This window comes from Vidua chalybeata, chromosome 3, assembly GCF_026979565.1.
Source record: "Vidua chalybeata isolate OUT-0048 chromosome 3, bVidCha1 merged haplotype, whole genome shotgun sequence".
Classification (NCBI taxonomy): domain Eukaryota; kingdom Metazoa; phylum Chordata; class Aves; order Passeriformes; family Viduidae; genus Vidua; species Vidua chalybeata.
In genome coordinates, this window is record NC_071532.1 from 92,844,491 (window position 1) to 92,867,734 (window position 23,244).

At 36.7% G+C, this 23,244-nt stretch overlaps 1 protein-coding gene across 10 annotated transcripts in view; it reads right to left on the reverse strand.

Moving 5' to 3' along the window:
• The window catches only part of ARHGEF10 (Rho guanine nucleotide exchange factor 10), a 112,493-nt gene that overhangs the window by 20,762 nt on the left and 68,487 nt on the right, over positions 1-23,244 (reverse strand). For 9 of the 10 annotated variants that reach the window (XR_008429864.1, XM_053937953.1, XM_053937955.1 and 6 more), the window contains 7 exons: positions 14,884-14,999; positions 13,121-13,248; positions 12,546-12,646; positions 11,501-11,622; positions 9,078-9,164; positions 7,531-7,754; positions 6,309-6,466 (listed from right to left, as the gene is read on the reverse strand). Coding sequence is in view for 9 of the 10 variants with exons in the window: in XM_053937953.1 (XP_053793928.1) it covers positions 6,309-6,466; positions 7,531-7,754; positions 9,078-9,164; positions 11,501-11,622; positions 12,546-12,646; positions 13,121-13,248; positions 14,884-14,999 (936 nt within the window). In the remaining variant the exon portion in view is untranslated. The remainder of the gene's footprint in view (positions 1-6,308; positions 6,467-7,530; positions 7,755-9,077; positions 9,165-11,500; positions 11,623-12,545; positions 12,647-13,120; positions 13,249-14,883; positions 15,000-23,244) is intronic. The other variant, XM_053937958.1, reaches the window with a different exon arrangement.

Below are 23,244 nucleotides of genomic sequence, written 5' to 3' on the forward strand. Positions count from 1 at the left end.
ATGAATATCGTATTCAACATATATGCCTTAAAAAACTCAGTTCTCACAAAACCATTTTCTGTTGGGGTGTGTGTGTTAACACAGTACTTGACAATCCAGTTAGGAGTTCTGTAGGATTGGACATATGAAGAAGGTGAGATAGAAGTCTCATGTCTTTCGTGTTATCACAATTTCTTGAAAAAAAACCCCTGAAATCTCACTTGATGCATCAGTCCAGGAAAAATCCAAAGCTATCACTCTACCTTATGACCCTAGTCATGTGATAAGGCTATTCTCTGGTGCTTTTTTATTTCCTCCTGCAAACACTGATGTCTTCTAGATCAGACAGTATCTAAGACAGATGAGGGGAAAAAAGGGTAGGGGGACACTCTCCAGTCTAGTCCAAGGATATGTCAGCTGTGTTCTGGACCCTGCCTCAGTGAATGATTCCTTAATTATACAAAAGTGGAATGGCACCGGGACGACAAATGAAGCCCTGTGCATCTCTCTCCTTTTATTTTGTGGCAGCCAGGGAAATCTCTTGAGAGTGGAAAGCATGGGTAAAAATCCACTCAAGCAAGGCAAGGGATTAAGCCTGATAATCCAACATACTTCTGTAAATGCTTTAACCACAGGCTGGCTAAGAGTAAGATCATGACTTCATTTTGCTGACCAAGAAATTTATCACCCATCTCCAAAATTAATCAGCAAGTCTATGTCTAGCTCAAAAGTGGTTTAACACCATCAAAAGCACGCTTTGAAAAAAATATAATATTCTTCCTGCTTCTCTCTCCAGATCTCAGCAGACCCTGTTCAATACCTGCACAGACTTCATGTTTGACACTGGCTATTTCATGTTATCTGTCTGATTCAATGTCCATTGCTTCTAAAATCTAAGGGAAAAGAAGCATTATCTCTATCCAACTTGTGTAAACACCTGCAGATTCAAGACATGCTTATCTAAGTAGTTTCACCAACTGGCACTACCCAGGTATTTAAAATTATTCCCAGCACTTGCAAAAAAGATAAGGAATAGCTTTGTTTGATGCCATAAAATTCTTTGCTAGTTGCTGACTAAAGTAAGTTTATTTTTTCCTGGCAAAAGAGAAAAGAAGGAAGAAAGAGAAGTCAAGATAAAACTTCTGCCAACAGAATCTCAAGGCATATCTCATGAGGATATGAATTGCAGGTACAGATGTTTGCAGGAAAGAGGTGTGTCTACAAAATCCGAGAACAGGGTCAAAGATAGAAATGAATCCAGGGGCTTCCAGAAATTAGATGTCATATATTTATGTTGTATATAAGATGTTTGATATTTGCATATTAGATAAGTATTTAAAAAAATAGAAGACAGATAATATACTAATAGATCTGTGTTATGTCACTGTGTCATGCCAATATTTTTAATACTCTTTGTAACTTATATTTCTCCAGAAGATACATGCTCTAGTTTATACACCAGTGTTGAACAGTATCTTGCAATGCATGTGTCATTTAGCTGCATCAAAGTAAGGTCTCTCATGCTTATAAAATATTTCTAAGACTTCAGTGTAAAAGGACATTATATTTCCATTAGTGCATTTTGTTATTAGTCTTGTGATTTTTATGAATTTGAAAAATTAGTTATCTTCCTATCTGATTAAATTTGAGTGACTAGAAGAAGTTTTAAAACAATATCCATTTTATAGGAAAAGTTTTAAAACAATGTTCATTTTATCCTTCTGTGGTTTGTTTCTACAAAACTCAATGAGGAAAAGTAAAATTATTTTACAATAATTTATAAGAATAGGCTTCCTATGATTAATTTATAAATATTTTAAATATTTAGTACTTTTAAAAACTGTAGTTAGTTGGTGCACTCAGGTCTTCATATGAGATAACCTATTAACATATAGTTTATTTCCTCAGAAAGTCTTTTCAAAGTTTGTAGTAGTCTTCCCTTCCTTTATGCTTTCAGTCAAGCTGAACTGAGCAAGCTCTTTTGTTGACAGCTTCCTCTCTTGCTTAGCAGCACTACTGATGATTTCAACAGAGCTGCCAACACAGCCCTGGGAACAGCAGTTCTTGGTTAATTAGTGCAGTGGAGCACAAACATTTTTTCCATCACATGGTACATAACCCAGCACTGTGGAGGAGTAAAATGGTACCTACAGAAGTCAAAAGTTTACCACATTCCTGATCACTTGGAAATAAGACGAGACACTCAGGCCTGCTCTTCTAAACAACATGTAACTAGGAGTGTCCTATACTGTGCATGCATACTCATTTTTTTCTCCCACATGCATCAAATTCTTCAAGCTAAATAGCTGACAGAGGTCTTCCTACAGTTATGCAGGGGGTGGTGCTGAGGTCCTGGCATAAGAGATATACAAATAAGACTGAAAGCATTGTCAACATATTTCTGGTGATGAGTATTATCTGGCAATGCATAGCCAACAGTATTTTATCTCTGTTTCAGTATCACTACTCTAGTCCTCTCCCTAACAGCTTAATACCACTGCTTATTTTTCATAGCAATACCTCTCACAACATCTACCTAAAGTGGCAATCACATGCCAGAAATCCACTCTTCAGACAAGCTACAGCAATACATGGATCCACTCAAGCTCTGACTTTGACATCAGTGTTTTATGTTCCACATATTCTTCCTTTCCTCAGTGTGTCAGAGAACACAAGGGTCTTACCAAATCCATCAAGGTACCTCACCAGTCAACTAACTTGCTACTCCTTCACTGTTATAACTGTTTCCCTTACTCTTGTATTTCCTTTCAGTTTTTGTCATTTTCTTCTATATTAATCCTCTGAAAATGCTCCATTGCTTAGTGTCACAAAGCCTCTTTGGACAAGTAAGTCATCAAAACTTCTGACCAACTTCAGAGTTCCTTAAGTTCTTACCAGTGAAGTCTCTTCTGTTCTGTGCATGGCCAAAAATGACCCAGCTACTATTTCATAGGACCAAACTCTTACTGTATTACTAAAATATTAATTCTTCTACTTTCTGCCACAATAATTCTAAGTTTTTATTTTCTTTTTCCTGTTTCTCTCCTGTACTCTTTACAGGACTTTATGAAAAGGAAATGTATATCAATGTCTAGAAGAAAGGAAGCTGGAACTGACTACAGTATGTCAGGAACAATACACCTATATTATATAAAGATTGTGATTTCCCTTTCCTAAGATACTTTTGTGAATGGAAGTCAAACACGCGCTGACCTTTTTTGCTATTACATCACTCAGAAAACACATCTGCTGGGCTGTCTGCAATCATCACAAAGGGGTTTTGTTATGTTTTTTAAACAAAGACAATACAACACACTTTTCCATTAACCTCTTCTAAGCATGTTTTGCATGGAAATATTAACTCAGCCTGAGGCAAACACTAAAGGCAGAATTTTCAGAATGATAACTGTGCAAAAGAGAAATTTTGCAATCTGCACCACTCCCCTTCCTATATAGAATCTCATTTAATTCACTAGCTGTCCCACAGTTCCCAAAACAAGTCTTCTCACACACATAAAATTAACTATTAGTGAGGATAATTATCAGGGGTACTGTTTTTACAATTAACATATTAGATGACCTGCACCCCAGTGTTCTGTGATATTTTCACAAATCACCATGTTAGCTCACATTTAAGAGCCAAGTAGATTTTATTACTTTTTCAACACTTTGCTTTCAGTATGTGTTCAAATATTTTTAAGTACTTAAAAATACATAAAATACCAAAAAGTACTGAAGCACTTTTTACCTCATATGTGAAAGTACATGAGGTGTCTCACTAAAATATGACTACCCTCCAGAAAGGAAGTTGTGCACCTCCTACTCTCCCATTAACATGGCATTTGCTCTTTGGTTTACTGTAAGACTTCTCAGTTTCCATTTTTTACTACTTCAAAACAAGATTTTCTGCAGCCGGAGCACTCTGGATGCTGTTTATCTGACATAGTTCTCTAGTGAAGAAAGTCAGATGTTGGTAAACAAATATCATGGATATTTATATGCACTGACCCCTCTGAGAACAACTGGAGAAATTAGAGCTATTTGGGTCCTGCAAACCAAATGACACAAATCGTGAGTCTCTGACTACACAAAGTAAGGCATTGAGCTACAGTGACTGAACTGATCCACACAGTTTCTGCCCAGGGAAGAAGACAAAAGGATCTCAACTCTATCACAGACTTGTGAGACAGATTTTCATCCTAGAAGAAAGGTTATCTTTTCTCACTCATGGAATCCTGTAACAACCATGTTTCCTGTGCATCTCACAGCATTTGTCCTTCTCAGGCTTCAAATCAAGATGTAATGCATAGATATATTTCACATTCACTTTTAAATCCTTACCTAATCTCCTTTATGATGATAGACCAAAACCCAAGCTGAAGTGGCTGAAAAGTAACCTCCTCTGCAGAACAGAAGGCAACCCTGATGAACTACACAAAGCTCCTCAGAGGGTGGATTCCTTTGTTTGGTAAATAGGTCAGTGCTTATAAAAACACCCCTCCAGGGCTGACTGCCCCACATAACCTCAGCAGCCATAAGGAAGATGGATGCTAATATGGCAGCAGCTGAATCACACAACTTCCATGGTACATGGAGAACTGAAATAAGCCACACTGAGCAAAAAATGAGAGGGACAAGATTAACTGACAAGAGTCAGAGAAATACCATTATTTCCCATATCAAAGTTCCACTGACTATGACTCAGACTTTGACAGGCTCTATGAACATCTCACTGCCCAAACCCAGTGTCTTCAGAAGAAAACAAGCAGGGGATGCTACGATCCTGGTAAATGCAACAACCTCCATCTCATAACCAGACTGTAATGCAGTCTGGTTAACAGCTCTGCCCCATCTTTAACATTCTCTGTAGTTATGCAACCCATTAATCCTTTCTTAGCTATACTGCCAAGGATAGTTGTCAGTTGTGTTTTTTAAGTGGTCTTTTCTGGAAGAAGTTGAGTGATAGTAATTGCAGTCTTAAAATAGCTTAAATACGCCAACACCTTTCAGAGAAGATGACAGATTCACTTTAATACCCCTCCCAGGTATGTAGAGAAACTGAAATACCAAAAATATTATGAATCTAGGATCAAGACCTCTCTCCTGTGCCTCAAAAGCAAAGAAAAAAAATGCTATTCAGTGGTTAAAAAAAAAAAAAAAGTTTTAAGGGGAACTAAAATCTAATGCCTGGCTTCGGATCAGAGACAACAGCTCAACAGGAAACATACTGGGTTGAAGACAACAACTGGACAAAGGAAATCTCTTTCCCAACACTTTTTACCCAGATCCTTTGCTGCTTGGGGAAAAAAAAAAGCATCCTGTACCTTTCCCAAATAAAGTCTATGATCTAACAGTGGATGTATAATTTGTCCCAAGATTACAGATACTGAGTTTGGTTCCTCAATTAGAGACTGGTAGGATTTAGTAGCCAACGTACAGTGCCACACAAATGCAGCTGAACTGTTCACAGGGCCCACCTCATTAGAGAAGCATGACAACCATCATTACTGCAGCTTACAAACAAGGCAGATCTCTGCAGGCTCTGTATTTTGCAAGGTTAGGAGTCTCTTTGCTAACATTTCACTTAAAACATTAAGGTTTCAAACCTTGAGCAAAGTCACACTGATTTTGAACTGAATCACTGGATATATATGCAATACTGCAGGTAAGTTAGTGAGATGTACTGGAAGCACCTCAATCAGCTCTGGAAAAGACAGTTGTGGTTCAGAAAAAGTGCCTGGGATTCTCCTTTATTCAAATTATTTTAGCCAATTATTTAGCTAGATATAAAACAGCCAACTGTGATACTAATAGAAAAAGGAGGCCTGCCATAAAATACATGAACTGCACACACAGGAAAGACATTCCTATGACATTTTTACTGTACATTCCATCTGTACAGTAAAAATGGGACTGTCATTTTAAATGAGAAATACAGAAATCTCTACCAATAGGGGATTTCTCTGTTTCATAAACACCAGTACTTGATAGTTGAGAGAAATAAGCACTGTGCTGTGTAAAATACTGTGTAATGCTGTTAGCACATAAATTTCTGGATTCTTGCAACACTGAAGACTTCAGGGTTTAAGGGGGGAAATCAATTGTCATATGCATGTATGCTGAAAGTGGGCACAGTATCAAAGTTCATACTATCCTTCAAAAAGAGACAACAAGTCTCTTTAGATGTACCGGAAAGAGTAGTAATCCTAGTTCAGCAGTTTTACAAAGAATTTTCAGAAAATACATTAGTGGAAAATTGCTTCTGCCAAAATACACTGACATGTGAGTTCCTCAGGATGCCATCAAATCATATCACTATGCAGCATTACCTTCTGCTTTTGTGTAGATTGAGATGTTTCCATTTACCAAGCCAGCAAACAAGTACTGAGACCTATATGTTAAGCTCATAACAGTTGATTTTTCAGGAGTGAAGAAGTGTTGAAGTCGAATTTTCTTTGAGCCTTGGCAACTTTTGTAAATAGAAATGCTATAAAAAGAAACAAGAAGAAACAGACCTGTGAAATTATGCTTTACATAGTTCTTGCTAGAATATGCAAAAGGGAAGTTTAAAATAAAATATGGGGAAAGGAGGATTTTCTCCTTCAATTCTTGACACCCCAGAATGTCTGCGCAGACAACTTGCAATTACTTAACACTGACATATGACAACACATTCATATTATCTTGTCTGCAGAAACAGTTATTCGAAAAAGAGGCATAATAAAAATTCTGCTCAAAGTCCTTATTATGAGTCTACCTAAAACTTTAATTAGTTAAAAAAATATATATTATGTGGAGAACTAGGGAGAAGAAAAGAAAAACTCACTACCAGACATCACTTACACTTAAAATTTCCACAATTCCTATTGATTATTACAATGGGTACGATAAGAATATTGTTAAATCTGGAATTAAATCACTGATTTCTAGAAATGGCATTTTCCTTGGAAAATTTTGTTTTCTTTCATTTATACTGGTTACAAACACCTTCAAAAATAACATGTAGTTTATGACCTCACTAACTATAACAAGATCTGTTTGACAACTGATCTATAAGTTTAGAATATGTAGCCTCGTTCTTCAGCACAAATCAAGGGATGGCTCAGTAGGCCATCAGTTCAAAGACAGCAAAGTAATTAATGTCAATAGTAAACAACAAAATTTTTTTTCATGTGACAAATCCTGCATAATATGACAGGGCAGAAAATTAGTGCATTCCTCTTTGCCATTCTGAAAACTGTCTAATAACTGAAGATTACCTTGTATTGTTACAAAAGTAGTATTTATATTTTTCAGATATGATGAACTAATCCTCTTTCATCAAAAAGATGCCCTGCTTTAATTTCAAATATCACACAGTGTTATTTTAAATAATGTAGAGTGCATTTTACCCTTGATTTAAGTGGAGATGATACCTTGAGATCACTAGCATAACACTTGGATACTTTTTTAAAAAGTAAACATTTTCTTGGAAATATCTCACACAGTTTTGCTATAGAACAGCAAACTTAATCAATAAATTATACACATTACACCAAAACCAAGAATCACCTTCCTTCTTCCATGCCAAGGCAAATAGTAGGCACATTAGAAGTTTTTGCAAGAACACTTTCAGAGTCTGGAGCTTTGTTTTGCTCTTTCAGCTTCTCCTCCTCTGGTATGTAGACCATGCAGAGAATCCGTGATTCCACATTGAAGCACTCAATAACCTTGGGGCTGGAGCTTTGAAATGAGACTATTGCAATCTGGCCCATCTGATTAGTACAACTGCCAATCTGAAATGAAAAAAGTAAAATTAAAAAAAAAGACACAACAAACCGTGACTGATGCCTGTCTCCAGGAAGGTCAACATGTACCAGAAGGAATGATTGGAATTTTAACTGAAGACTGCATCTCAAGTTATATGTGCCAATATGAATTTTCTTGCATTAAGACATAAGAGAATAATTCAGCACAAATACAAGATATATAAAAACATTATACATACAAACTTGAATTATACACTCAAAAAATATTGTGTTTTTAAAGCAGGAATAATATTATGGCCTATTCTGATATCTGACTCAAATGTACATACGTTACATAATGTAATTACTGTAAGTATCTGTGCAACATGCTATTTTAATAACTGGTGTTCTAATTGTCTCAGGCTCTTTTAAAACAGGTAATACGGCTGAGGCCTGTCCTTTGCACAGTAACAGGTCTACAAAGAAATGCTCTGTCCCAAAAGAAAGAGTCTTCTAAACTTGCTGAAAAGAAACCTAAATTTCTCCCTGATCCAGAACTAAGTATCATGAACATGTCCAAAAACTTGCACAATTTAGGGATCAGGGAGAAGTAAAAAAATCTACCCAAGCACAGTACATGTTTTTGTATAGTAACTCTTTCTGTTTATACGAAATAAAATAGGAAAGAGAAAAAGAATATTTTATAGCAGCAGAAAGATTTCATTTGCATGTTTTTGCAATTACTGTTTACAAATGGCAAAGACAAAAGGAAATTTTATGGGTCACCTTGAAAAACACCACTAAGGAAAGCTATTTCTAACTTTTAATGTGCAAGGGTTCCCTTAAAATTTCAGTATTGTAGTAACTAGAAAAGTTCCTGGAATCATTAGCTTGCCTTTTTTTTTTTTTTTTTTAAGAACAGCCTCTATCCACCTCATTTTTTTCTGCTGGAATATCTACATATCTGGGGTCATAGCAACATGTACAGTAAGTTTTTTCCTATGCAGATTTAAACAGATTATTTTTGGCTAAAGCATTCTTGAACCATGAAAACAGACAGTGTAAGCTCATATGGGTTTTTAGCACCAATTGTTACAAATTAGCACGTAACTCCCTTCTGAATGTGCTCAGCACTTTGGAATTCGTTCTGTGCTGCACAAATTAAACACACTTAACTGACACCCTACAGAGACCAGCAAGATCACATGGACAAATTAGTAGCTAATCTTTTATTTTTAAACAAATAAACAAAGAGAAAAAAACAACCCAACATTTCTTTCATACCTACACATTGTCGAGTCACAAAAAGCAGTGGAAAGAAACAGGAGACAACCACTTTCAGATTTTACTTTGGGTAAAGATTACACTTACCCAAAGAAAACCATGTTCCACAGCACAGGAATTTGACTCTGTTTCTCCAGCAAGGTATGGTTCAGGATTATAAGCAGCACATTCAATCTTCAAAGAGAGAAAAAGAGAGCCATTAGCACTTTAAAAAAATATGCCTGTTTATGTCTATTTTAGTTCGTAATTAACTAAAGCATTTAAGGATATCAAAGAATCTCATAAGGCAAGGAGTCAGTTTGCTTCACCCAGCTTTCCCTGGGCAGGGTCAGCTGAACAGATATTGTTCCTGACACATTCCTTATCTACCCCTACAGACCTTCATGGCCAAAGACGACAAATTCTATTTTGCTGATCTGCTCAAATGCTTTGTGACTTTTATTAAGCTTTTTCATGTCCCCAAACTGACACTATCCCTGATGGAATCATTAGCCTGTTACCTCTCATCTCAGACACCAGGTACTTACTTCTCTTTCTTTGCAGTGTCCTTTTACATGTAAGGCTGATATATGTCAAGACCCTGCCTGAGACACCTCTTCATTAGGCTAAATGAACATTATTACATATAAATTTTTTTAAACAATTACTTTTTCAAATTTTTGTTTTTAAATTTATTATTGCCACTTTTTCAAGTGACATCCCTCCAGCAGATGTATCAGCCTCATGTGTATATTTGAGAGTGCAGAGTTTTCTCGCCCAAACGCACTATTCTAGCAGAGCTGGTAGCAGCACTACACCATGGTCACCTCTTCAGAAGCCTGTTTCTACACATCTCATTCATACTGCTCTTTGTAACAATATTGCATTCCTAAGCAATCCTTACCTTGCTGGTCTATTAAAAATTACTTTAACAGACCAACTAAACCACCGCTTCAATCTGCATTTATGAAACTCCTAATTTCTCCCTGAGCATACCATGTGTCTGTCCTGCTGACTCTTATCCTTTTTATTTTTCTTTCCCCCCGCAAATTATTTCTCCAGGTGCCTTGGTCATTTTGAATGCTAATGCTATCATTCTTCAGACTTAAACTCCCTTCCAATCTCATGTCATCATGTTACTGTCAGTATATTAATAGCAATACTCATGACTTTATCATGCAGGCCATTTAAAAAAAAAAAACCTGAAAGCAGCACCAGACTCAAGATCTATATTTAAAGTCCATCCCAACTCCGAAGATGAATAAAGCATCAAGGATCTGAAAAAAAACATTTTTATAACCAGTCATGGATTTCTAATTTCCCTAATATCCATGGCAGATTGCTAAAGCTTATGTAAACACTTCAAAATATATAAAAGCAATTCATAACTGTGTAGAGAATAGAAAGTTTTCTAATGAGGTGTCATACTACATTTTTACACAAGATTCTCTAGAATTCAAACTAATGTTCACATTTTGGACATAACGTCCTTGTGATCATATTGTAGTACCAGTGAAAACTCAGTTAGTATTAACTTAGACTACTCAGTTAGTATTAACTCCCCACAGTCTAGCAACATCACCTCCCAACAGTGAACAATTAAAAACAAACAAACAAAAAAATCAAAACAAAATCAAAACAAAACAAAAAAAACACAAAACAAGTTGGCAAAATTTAAGAGTTCTAAATTCCAAGTTGACTTAATTTTCCAAAGTGCAAAGAATTTTTTACAGTCTCCTTGAAGTCAGCAGGCATTACAAAGTGATTTGCCTTAGTAGAAAAAACACTATTCAGCAAAGCAATTCACTATATACAGATAAAAATTTGAAATCAATAGATGAAAAAAAGAGAAAGAAAAAAGAGTTTCCATGCCTGTCTTAGCATGTCTCATTTAACAGATGCTGAAGCTATCTACTTGTACTGATTTACAGTAGATGTGACAATGAAATAAATCACTGGTGAAAAATAAGACAGTCTGCATGTTGGATATTTCCCAGGCTCCTTGTTACACCTTGTGTCACTTTGCATCTTAGTCAAAAGTGATGTTTTTTCCATAGTTAACCCTGGTAGTTTAGCTCTCAGTCTTGACAGAAACCTGCCCTGATGGCTCCCTACACCACTGGGTAGGCTGAGCAGCACGCAGAGAGCCAGCGAACAGGATTAGCCACGCAGAGGTTCTCTTCCCACCCTGAGCTGCGGCCTGAGAGCCAAACTGCAGCTGAGGCTGCAGTAATACTTAAGTCATATTTTCTAGTAATATCAAGGATTTGGAAGAACCAGGAATGACACCTGGGCTCACACCCACATTACTTTAGGAGCTGCAAAACTGGCAAAGTTAGCCCAGGGCTGAGGCCAATATTTTCATTTTGCATTCCTGTGACTCTTCTGGACCTTTATGGTCTTAAACCAAGGTAGCCACTCAAGAGAACTAGCAGATGTGAACTAATAGATATATTTACAATACGGTATTCTTTAGAAATTATATCACACAAGAAAACCTAATTGTAATCTCATATCAAAATTCCATTCACCTTAAACTCCTGTTGCTTGGCCATCATCACTGGCATGTGTCTAACAAGGAGAGGATGTTTTTCCTTTTTGATTTGATTCCCATCATCTTCTATGCAGAACCAACCTAACAGGTTATCCTCTGCTGTAATGGAAAGAACAAACATGAAACACTCCACAAACCTCTCACTAAATAATCATTTCCACCCTTCCACAGGAATAGAAAAGAATTCTGTCAGGACGAGTCAATACAGATCAGGCTGTTCTTATGCCATAGATGCATAAATGACAACATAAAACTATGAGCAAAAATTCCATTGAGTAGATTACATGCATACTGATAATGCAAAGAAAGAACATCTTATATTAGCAAAATGTTAAGGGTAGTCTCTTAACGATCTTGTAAATTGAATATTGAAAGAGGAAAAGACACATCAAACCTCTCCTCAAGACTCTAGGAAATCTGTTGAACAGCATTTCTCTGCCTTTTTAAGAAACATCACTACCAACTGCCAGTTATCATAATTATAAGGATCCTCATCCTGGAATGATGGAAACATCCATTCTCTCTTCTTTTTTGTGACTTTGCTTGTCTTCTGTGAGACATCACAAAAGTACTCTATTTTGACCATGTGCTGGTGAAACTTGCTTTCAAGAAAGTTAATGTTTCTCAACTTAGGCATTAAAAAGTCCAAGTATCTTTGGAAACCTATCCCTTTGTGCAAACACAAGAAACTAATAACATCACAGGACAGCATATTTTTTATTGCTCTGACTTGGAGACTATTTGTGTTGATTTAGATGCAACAATTAGTCATGAATACCAGACTTCATAAAAATACTGTTGAAAATATATTCCTTCATAATGATTGCCCTGTTTTATCTATAATGCTAATACTTTGTAGTGATACACAATCACTACTGTTTACTCTATTGCAATTTTAAACATCTACAGACAATTTTCACCAAAAAAGGAAAATCATTCTCCAAAACATAAAAATAAATATATTACACTGTACATCGAGAGCTATTTTAACTTGTTAGGAAATTTGAGTAACTAGGAATTACCAAGGGCCAGTTTAGCCATTTGTAAATTGTTGATCCAAGACTGTTTGATGGCAGGGGTAAATGTATTGAACACAGCTGTAAAGAAAGTTGGCCGCCCAGACCTGCAGTACAGGAAGAAAAAAAAAGCCACTATAAATGCGTTGGGTATGAATACAGCCATGGCTAAGAATGTTGAGCAAGATGAAATTTCATTACTTTCTAATACTTAGACAAAGACTCGGCTCTGATTTAAGTGTGCAGGCTATGACACACCATATGTCCATCTTCCTATACTTTACATGAAATATTATGAGAGGAGCTGGTGAAGGAATACAACAGTGACTGTTCCCTATTAGCTGTCACTGCCATGGTTCCTCTCTTGCTTCTTGCATCCAGAACGCTGGGCTGAGGAACAGGAGAAAAGCTACAGTGCTGCTCTGGAACATTAAAGCTGCCAGAATTATGGTGTAAGAGCAAAACTCAGGGGCTTACTATGGAGACAGAAGGGAGGGAAGAGCTACAGATTCCCAAATCCGCACTCGTACATATATACATAAACCAATTTAGAAAGTTTTGTAATCAAGATTTCTACTGACTTGTCCTGTTTTCCTGGGAGTTGCAGCTGAATTCTACAGCGATCTGCTGCTCTGATTTCATCTTCTTTTTTCAAAATCAGTTTTTGTAAACCTGAAGTCCAGTCATGGGCTACAGATGGGTTTAAGTTCTGAAAAATTAAAAAAAAACAAGATTCAACACCAGCCTACCAGCCCGTTGCATACAGGATAATAAGGTGATTCCTGCATATAGGAAACAATGACACATGGCCTTCAATTAGACCACATTTCCATCATGGATAATTTAGCCATAACTGTAAACAGAGTTTAGAAATATCTGTGTTTCTAATAAACATATTGGAAAACATTTTCTAATATATTTCATCTGAACATTTAATCTCACATTGCTCAGTTTGATGATGCATAAATGGCATTTCCAAGTGTTTGTCAAATTAAAACATGTAAATTTTTATTGAGTGTATGCACAAGCCTTTTACTTTATTCCAGCATCACAAATTCTGCTACTAAAATCTTTTGAAAACATCGAAAAATCATATGGAAAATATGCTTTTGTTCAAATCTTTGAGTCAAAATGTTTACGGAGCCATCATGAAAGATGTGTTGACTAAATGTGTTCAAGCTGCTGAAACAATAACTGCAAGGTGAGTGTTCTGTTGCAGAGACTAAAAGCTGACTGTATAAAGCATGAAGACTAACAAGTACACAGAAGTATACACACTTTCCACCATCAGAATTCTATGACAACTTGTTTTTCAAATATCAAGAAGCCAACTTCATTCCTCAACCAAATTCTTGTAATGATCTTACACACATCTACCCTGAAACAATGACTGAATTTTAAGTTTTCAAAGTGCAGCTAGCTCTGACTGTCAGTGCAGGTAGAAAGGTTTTTAATATGGTGATGGGTGAATGTCTTATGGTATATCTGTGCTATACATATTCCCAATTATGCAGATGAAATTCACCTTCTAATATTTGTGCTTTTGGAAAAAGCACTCTTTCCATAAACTTCATTCAGAGTACGTATTTTCACAAAATGCTATGTTTTATTTAACACCTTCACTCTGAAGCTAAAATATGTCAAGAGAAACTCAGCTTTCATATATTCATAAATATACACACATTTGCAACCTGAGGTGGCAGGTAGGAGTTAAAAACTACATGTAACCATGTATGAAATGTATAAAACAAACATGCAAAAAAATAATTGTCATGCAAAAAAGTCTCAAGACTTCATTTGGTGTTAAGTACAATATTTGTTTGCCAGAATATAAGCTAAATCAAAGAGATGTGAACAAAGCTAAAGCAAAATAGTTCCAAAATTCTTCTGAAAATCCTTTTATATTTTTGTGATTTATACTCGGTTTTAAATACAGTTTCCCCCAAAAAGCCAGGATTATAAGCTTGGATGGGGATCAAGAGCTTCCTCCAAACAACCATCCTCCTACTACCATGTCTAACTGCAAGAATCCAATTTCTTAACATCAAAATGTAATTCTGTTTCCATATAAGCTTATCAGCTACTGAACAAACAAAGACACATGTAGTACCCACCTACACTTAAAAACCATAAAGAAAAGCAAGATTAAAAGGACAGCTGTAATCTATTTATAACACCTAACAGTTAAAAGTAAATGCTGTTAACTAGAGGTAATACTAGAGGTAAAAATTATCCCACTTTTTCCAGAGAGAACTAAAGAATGCTTTGCACAAACCCTAGGGAGAGGCAATTATACAACTTTACAAGAACAGACTTGAAAAATAAATCCAGCTTTGTTTATTACCTGATAGTTTCCTTTAAGGCTGCTTATTAATTGGCTAATTTGACCAAGTACATTCAAGTCATGTAAAAGGTTCTGAAGATCATGGTACAGTTGCCCTGGCCCCATATAGAGCTTGTCTGAAATGAATAAAACCATAAGGTTATACATAACAAAAATACGCAATTTTCAGTTGAACAAGGAAAGCATCACAAAGACAATATAAACATATATTACATCCTAAAATCAGAGTGCTTTATTTCTTTGCACGTACAGGCGTTACCATTGGCTTTTACATCATCTTATTGCATTTTTAGCTACAAACAAGGTTCAAGTTGTTCATCTAGTTATTATGGAGAGCACTATCTGCAGTTTTAATATCCCACACTAGAATTGTAACAAATATCAAAGCTTCACCTGTCCCAAAATCTCTTGCTGCCATGGAAGTTTTGTTTAGTACCAAACATCAGACTTGCTGTAACACATTAATGCAAATATTTCCTGGAGGTTGTTTTTGGTTACATGACAAGCAAAAACATTTATCTGTAGCTTTTCCTATGATGGTTTAAAATTCAAAATTTGCTTTATTGATCGTGAGACAGTTCTGGATCATATATCTATATCCTAACTCTAACACAAGCCTGCAATTTCACTGAATCACTTGAAATTCTACTGCAATCATGCTTAAATCAGAAAAGGATCTGTTCTAAAATCAGCAGCAAATCTGAATAGCAGCAGAAATATTTTATGCTAATAATCAACAAGTAAAAGGGCTTATAAAGGAACAATAACTCAGAAAAACACACTGATTACTAGGATAAGGTGTCCATTTAAATGCATAAAGCTTGCAAACCCCTGCTAATATCCTCTGACTACCATGATGCTAGGAGTGGAATGGTTATGTAATTCCTTCGGAAACAACACTCACTGTCCCATAAAAAAACCCACCCTGACTCATACAGAGTCAGCATGTTTCCCTCTGGCTGAATGACAGGAACAGGACTGGATTATCATGCTAGGAAACTCCTGAAGATTCTTTAGCTCACACAGTGTAGTATCCAAACTAGGGATCCTTCATCCCTAGCACAGGGAAGCCAGTCTGTGGGCAGCAAACGCCCCTGGATCAGAAGGATTTCACTGCTGTGTTGGCAAGAACAGGATCTGAATACAGTGCTGGCCACTGGCTCTGCAGACAGCTGAGGAGCACGGGCACGAGCTGTGCCACCTGCTCTGGCTGCAGGGCAGAGGGTGCTGGGCACAGCTCAGCTACCACACACACCGCTGGTGCCTCTGCTCCCCCCAGCCTGTTGCAGGGCCAGGGTACAAAACTCAAACCAAACACAAAGCTGTCCAAGTAGCCTAAGTCAGAATAAATATGAAAAATAAGCATGCATGAAACAATGCTACTTAAATCATTAGTATTTTTTTAGTTAGGTATCAAAATAACTATTTTCTAAAGACATTTTCCTGTTTGGAGGCATCATACAAATAGAGGCCATCACAATGTGTTTCTTTAATGCAATTCATTATATTAAGCTGGAAGTCTGCCTTAAATCCTGAAAAGCATAACATTTCAAGGCTCAAAGAAAATATTAATGGCTACTTTATTTCTGAGTTCTCCATTTCACTGCAGGAAAATGCAACATAAACCTAAAATATTACACATTGCCATAAAATTCCAAATTATTATCTGGCCCTTAAATCTTCTGGTAAATTGGATCAATGAAATTATTTCTGTGCATTGCACTTGAGCACCAGACAGGGAATGACTGCCCTTTACTACTGTTTACCCATCCAGATAATAGATGTGATTATTATCCTCTTCTTTGCCTGCTCTGAATGCTAATTAAAAAAACAATCTAGCCTTTCTTGCCCTGAAAACCAGATTAGTCAGTAAGAAAAGATAATTACATTTATTGTACACCATGAAAAGAAACAACTCCAAAGCAGATCTAAGAAAAAGAATTTGGAAATTATGGTCAGTTGAGTATGTTTGCAGTTGTTTCAAAAAAAAAAAAATTAAACACTTTTCTTGAACTGCAGACTCCATACTTTCATTAAGCTGCATTTTCACTTTCTTCAACCCAAATACTTGAAAAATCTCTCTTCTCTCCTTGTATCTATCTTCTGATAGCTTACATCTTTTTTCTTGCTAACATCCACAATAACTGTAATTTGTTAAGTACCAGAATCACTAGTTCCTAGATGCATCAAATTGTTGATTTTTATGGGGTTACTTGCAAAGAAAGGCGCAGATCAGTATCAACAGGCAATCTGGTGAAATCTAGCTAAAAGCCATGACAGTGTGTCTGGCACTGTGAACAACACGAATTACATCATTCTTGCTCCAAGTTTCTCTAACGAAAAGATAACTTCCGCAAAAAAAAAAAAAAAATTTACACTGAACAGAAATAATTGTTTGATTAGTTGAGTTTTTGGCAGAAGTCCAGTCACCTGTCATTTACAAACTCCACTACTAAACAAACCAAACAGCTGCAGTGAAAAAATTACTTCAAGTCTTTTTGAAATTTAGCTTTGTGGGTTTGAACCAAGAGAAAACTTAGAACAATCAGGCTGTGAAAAGCTGAGTCTGTGAGGCTTCACTTGTATAGGACAGATATTTTCACCCAAGCAAATTACATTATTCTTAAATTATAAAAGCCAGGGTCACACTTTGTAGCTTGATAAAGACAGTTAGCAGACATTTTGTTCATTATTGTTTGGAGAACAGATATTAATGCAACATATAACAAGCAGCATCCAGGCAAGTCCTAGATGCTGCAGGACTTTATGCCATAGTCTTCAACTGAGGCCATAAAGCAAGCTTTAATTTCCTACACAGATGGGCTTGCCCTGGGCAGTACATACATATCCACCATGCCTGATAATCCTCTTCTTGAAACTTCAAATAATCTTACAAGTGTCTTTGTTCCAGCCTTGGAAATAAGGCATAAATCTTGAATTTCATTCAGTAATTGTCACCTAAGTCTCTTTTCTCTGCATAATGCATATTTTATAAGCTATTAATAAGTCAAGATAAAAAGGATGCAATATGAATGTCAAAGCAAATAAACTAACCTGGCATCTGAAAGGCTGTCACATAGAAAAACCAAATAAAAGTAATTTTAGGCTCATTCATTAAAAGATCACATTCTTAATACAGGAAAGCAAGCGCAAAATCAAAATAGTAAATAATTAATGAGAGCCTGCTTCCATTCTCTGATGTTCTAGAAAAGAGAAGCGGCCAAGTTAAGTATACATTTTAATAGTCAAGGATTATAGGCACCACTATTATCAGCCTTTCAGCGAGGTCCCTAATGGGCACAAACTGACACAGAAAAAATACGGCTTCAGAAATCAACAATTACGTAGATTCATCAGAAGCAAGTTCTCCAAAAAGTGATCACTTGGATTGCATCTGGATAATAGCTGCAAGTTATAGAAACTTTATCTCTGAACTGGGTCCTGCAAGGGCTACTCACAGTGTCCTTTAAAATAGAACTGGCTTCTTAGGAGTTAACCAAACACTGGCTACCAGCTGATCCTGAGAATTGTCTGATGGAGGGTTTTTCTTGAGTGGAGGAGGTGGGGGACAACACTACTCTGTTCATCAGATGTTTCTCAGTTCACAGCCACAGACTGGCTGCTTCAGCCCACACATGTTCCCTGACCATTCAACTGCTGGCTATTTTGGTGGGTGTTCACTCCTTTTATCCATAGAGAGTGCACTGAAAAACTCTTGGCTTCACTCCAAAGCAGATACATGGTCGGTTTCTTTCGTACTATGAAATGTTTCACAAATGATAAAGACATTTCCTTCTCTTTCCAAGCCACTCTTGCTAATTATCAAGCTCTCAAACAACTTATTTCTCCTATGGGGAAAAAAGCCCTTAATGGTTTTAGAGAAGGATCTCCCCTGCTCTACACATTCTACATGCTACAGAGTGTGCCTGGGCAGGAGGGAAGGCAGTATGCTGTAACCAATAACCACATATGTGGCTTCAAAGGCAACTTTTTTGCATTCCACCTACAGATCAAGGGTGAAATCTTGGCCACATGTAATCTAGCAAGAATCTTTTTCACCAACTCCTTTGTTGCTAAGATTTTGCCAGAGGAATTTGTGCCTCCCTGCAACAGGCAAGTTTACTGCCAACAACCAGTAATTCTTGCAAGATACCCAATTCCTTGCTCAGCATTAAAATTAAATACACTCAAGGTTAAAAAAGAAAACATAACCACAGCTTGGTTTAGAGGGAAGAAAGGAGGTTAAAGTTTAAATTGATTTTGCTGCTATGTAAAACTGGGGAGAAGATTTGCTTTTTATAACAATTTCTTCTTAGACCAAGATACATTTGAGTATAATACAAAACATTTACTTTACCTGCTTGTTTCCCAGTTATTATTCTCAGCACCACAGCTTCAAATTCATCAATTTTGCCTGGTATTAAGCAATTTTTATAATTGAAACAGAAGCAATTCTTGGTGATTTATACCCAGGCATTTTCAAAGCCTGCAGGAAATTCCCTGGGTGTGGTTAAAGTCAGTTTAACTTGGTTCAGGCAAAAGTAGAATTGGGAAGGCTGTGAATAAATATACACATGCTAGAGAAGTGTCCATGTGCTAGTGCCTGGGCAGAGGGGAGGATTCCCACCTCTGGCAGAGGGCTGCAATGCTGGGGATCAGCCACAGCTCTCTCCCTGCACAACAGCAGGGAGAATAGGTGCTGGTACAGCAGCTGCTCCCTTGGGACTGTCGTTCATCCGGTTTCCCTAAATTTTTAATTTCCGTGGCCACTTCAAGCATATTGGTTATCATAATCCTGAACTGATCACACCCTATTCTTCCTTTCTAAGAATTACAAAGGGACACATTTATTTTCTATGGTGATTTGTTACCTGTAAATATTTTCTACAAGCTCTTGCTGTGTGTTCTGATTCCCATTTATGAATTACTATTCTATCACAGATTTATACTGCTAAAGACAGAGTAGATGCAATCACCCATAATTTGAACATCTATTGCTGGGCAAGCAAACATAATGGCTCAGCTGGTCCCATCCCATACTAAACTCCTGTTTATTCCCAATTAGAAGGATTTTCTTCAAGTAATACTCTTATATAAATCCAAATGCCACACAAATAAAATAAAAGCCTCAGTCAATATACTTCCAATATTGCAACTATTTTTGCAAACATTTCTGTATTGTCCATCATGTTGAAATAAAATACTGTTTATAATAGACAGACTGATGGGTGTCTCTTTTACTCCAAAGTAACTAATATAGACAACATCTGCCTTGAGTATAATCATAGTAATGACCTTTTCTCCACATAGTTCAGAACCACAGTACATCAATATAAATTGCTTTTGGAAAAGCTACATTGAAATGAAGTGAAAACCACTGCATCATGAAAATTCAAGGTCCTTATAAAGATTACTTTGCTTCTGAGAGACACATAGCCCTGAAGTCAGGGTAGTGTTGCACAGAATGGAAGATCATGAATGCCCAAATGCAAAAAAAAAAACAAAACCCACAACTGAATCTGAGAAAGGCTCTTTTCCTGACTACCATTCCAGTGTTACTGAGGGGTAACACAAAATTAATGATACGCTTGAAGAACATGCCAGATCTGAAGACCACTCTGAAAGGTTGATATAGCCCAAATTTGACTTGCCATTTGCAATCTGGCCTTCCAAGCTGAGCACATTTGTATTGCTTCCTCCCACTGAGCCATCTGTGTGCATCCAGGCAGCACACTGAAACGTCAAATGTTATAAAAGGAAGAGATTTGGGAAAGTTTCAATCCTCATATAGAGCATAAAAATCACCTGGGATGGGGGAAGAAGTTACATATGTGGGAGGTAACTTTAAAAGCTGATGTGTCTGAGAAAGGCATATCAAACTGGTACTTCTATAGGATCACACACTTGGAACAAATAATAAAAAAACAGGCCCTTACACAACATTTAAACTATATTTAAACCTGAGAAGCTTGCACAGTCTTCTGGAAAGCAAAGTATCATGATACTAGATGAATTCTTGATCAGTTCATAATAAACCAGACAGATATCGTGAGACTGTTAACCTATTAATGTTAAACTATGGTGATGCAGCAGTAATATTTAAATATTTAAAACCATTTAAGTGTAGACAGAACTATTCAATTCTTTGAATTTGGCTTTGATTGTCCTAGAAAAGTTATGTTGATTTTTTTTCCTGAAGTAATAATAGGCAGACAGCATCCCACTGCTTAATTCATAATGCGCACCATTAAGAAAGGACAAGAATGAAGACTGTGAAACACAATGTTGTATCTAAAGTAAAATAGTTTCCTGTACACTGAAGACCTTGATAATTAATACAATGAAGCAAAACCAGAAACTATTAATAAGGCCCAAGATTCAATCACTGCAGTTGAGGAATTCTTCCCCTATACTTGGTCCTAAATCCTGTTCCTATAGATACACTGGTATGCAAAACACACGATTGCTTTATAGCTGCTCAGTGGAAGAGAACTTATCAAAGTGAGAAACAACATTCTCCTTTCACAGGTCTATTGGAACTACTTTTCTCAGTACAAACAGAAAAGGAAATCTTTATGTGCCATTTTATATGCAAGCTACCTATTTCAGCAACAAATAAACAGAGTTGGCAAAAAGATTGTGAATCTTGAAAATACCAGAAACACTAATTCATTTACCAGTTCATACCGATGTTATGTAAAATATTATTTCCTTTTCCTTTGCAAACTCGCTTGTCCCAGAACACCTAGCTTTCACTAGAAGGCTGGTGATGAAGGCCCCCTTCTGTACTAAAACTTTATCTTGCACAGAATGGGACAAATCCAAGCACCTTATACACCAGAGGCACATCCGTACCTCTGACATACATCATCCTCAGAAATTCTGTATGAGTGTTAAAGCCAGTAACAAAGCAGATAAGATTTTTAGATGATGAACTACCAACTTCCTGCATGCTGTGTTATGCAAGCAAAGTCCCTGACAGCACCCACATCACCACCCTCCTCATATTTGTGTCTTCACTTGCTCACTTATGCTGTTTCTGTTTCTACAGATGCATCAGAGAAGTACGTGGCAGGTTCAGTTTTCTTGTTTCTCCTTTATGAGAGTTTTTGAACAGCCAATTGGAATTTGACTAAAATAGTGATTAAATAAAAGTTGTCCAAAATCCTGGCTTATGACCTAAACAAGTCCACGGGTTAATTTAAAGTTCATCACAGGAAAGCAGACTTTCTGCCCTCCCTTGGTTTGCTTTTTCACACTAAATCCAACTCATGATATCCACAGTTGCATGCACCCAAAAAATTTGAGCCACCTCAAATCAACTGCAGATCTCCTGAGATTGTACCACACTCTCAGGTCCAAACTACACAAGTTTTTGAGTGGCATCAGACTCCAGGTTTGGAAATTTAAACAAATGGGAAGTTAGGAATGATGTCAGAGAACAAGAGTTTAGTTGGCAGCCATCAATGAAAAGCTGATACGTGCAGCTACTCACACATATCTTTGCAGTACAGCCCTTATTTAGGCTTAGTAACCTAGCATGGAAAGAAGCAGCACAAGCATACACACAGTATTAGGTGACAAGCAACAAACCCCTCGAGCTTACTAGAATGTAAACTATTCAGTTCAGACATGGTGTAAGCAAGCAGACAGAATATAGTCAGGACTCTCCAATCATCAACCATCATGAAGAGCTTTATCATAAACATGAAATTACACTGTTCAGTTTAATCATACTTTAATTATCTAAGTATCTAAACATAAATTATGTTCTTAATTATTGAAATTTATAATCTGAGTCTCTCAAACTAATGTATTAAATTAACTATTCTCACTGCCATGCAAGACGGGAGTTCTTTGGGTCCTAATCACAGAACCAAATACCATGCAATAGCCAGTACACAGAGTAGAGCTGGGAAAGAAACCTCACAAATCTCAACTCTGACAAAGTATTTTTAACATACTTTACCTCACTGTCAGTTGACGTATCTACTGGTAATTACATGAATGCTGAGACCTGTCCTTCTCATTGTACCAGATCCAACACTGAAGAAATAGGTTGCATAAAAATTACCATCTAACCACAAAACTGCTTATTCACATATCTTGAAGAATAGCAAGATAAAATCAACATCTTGCAACTGCAAGTAGTGAGTAAGGTATTGAATTCATAGTGCTATACCATTTGTGAATAAAATTATGCAAAATAATGCAAAACCACCAAGGAAATGTAAAGCCTTGGAGACAGTGAGAAGTAGTTCAAATATTGAGAGCATGGCTTCAAGATTATATTAAGCTCCAGCTAATCCTGACCGCACAGGGAATTTGAGATATAAAAGGCCATAAATATTTTTCCTTCTG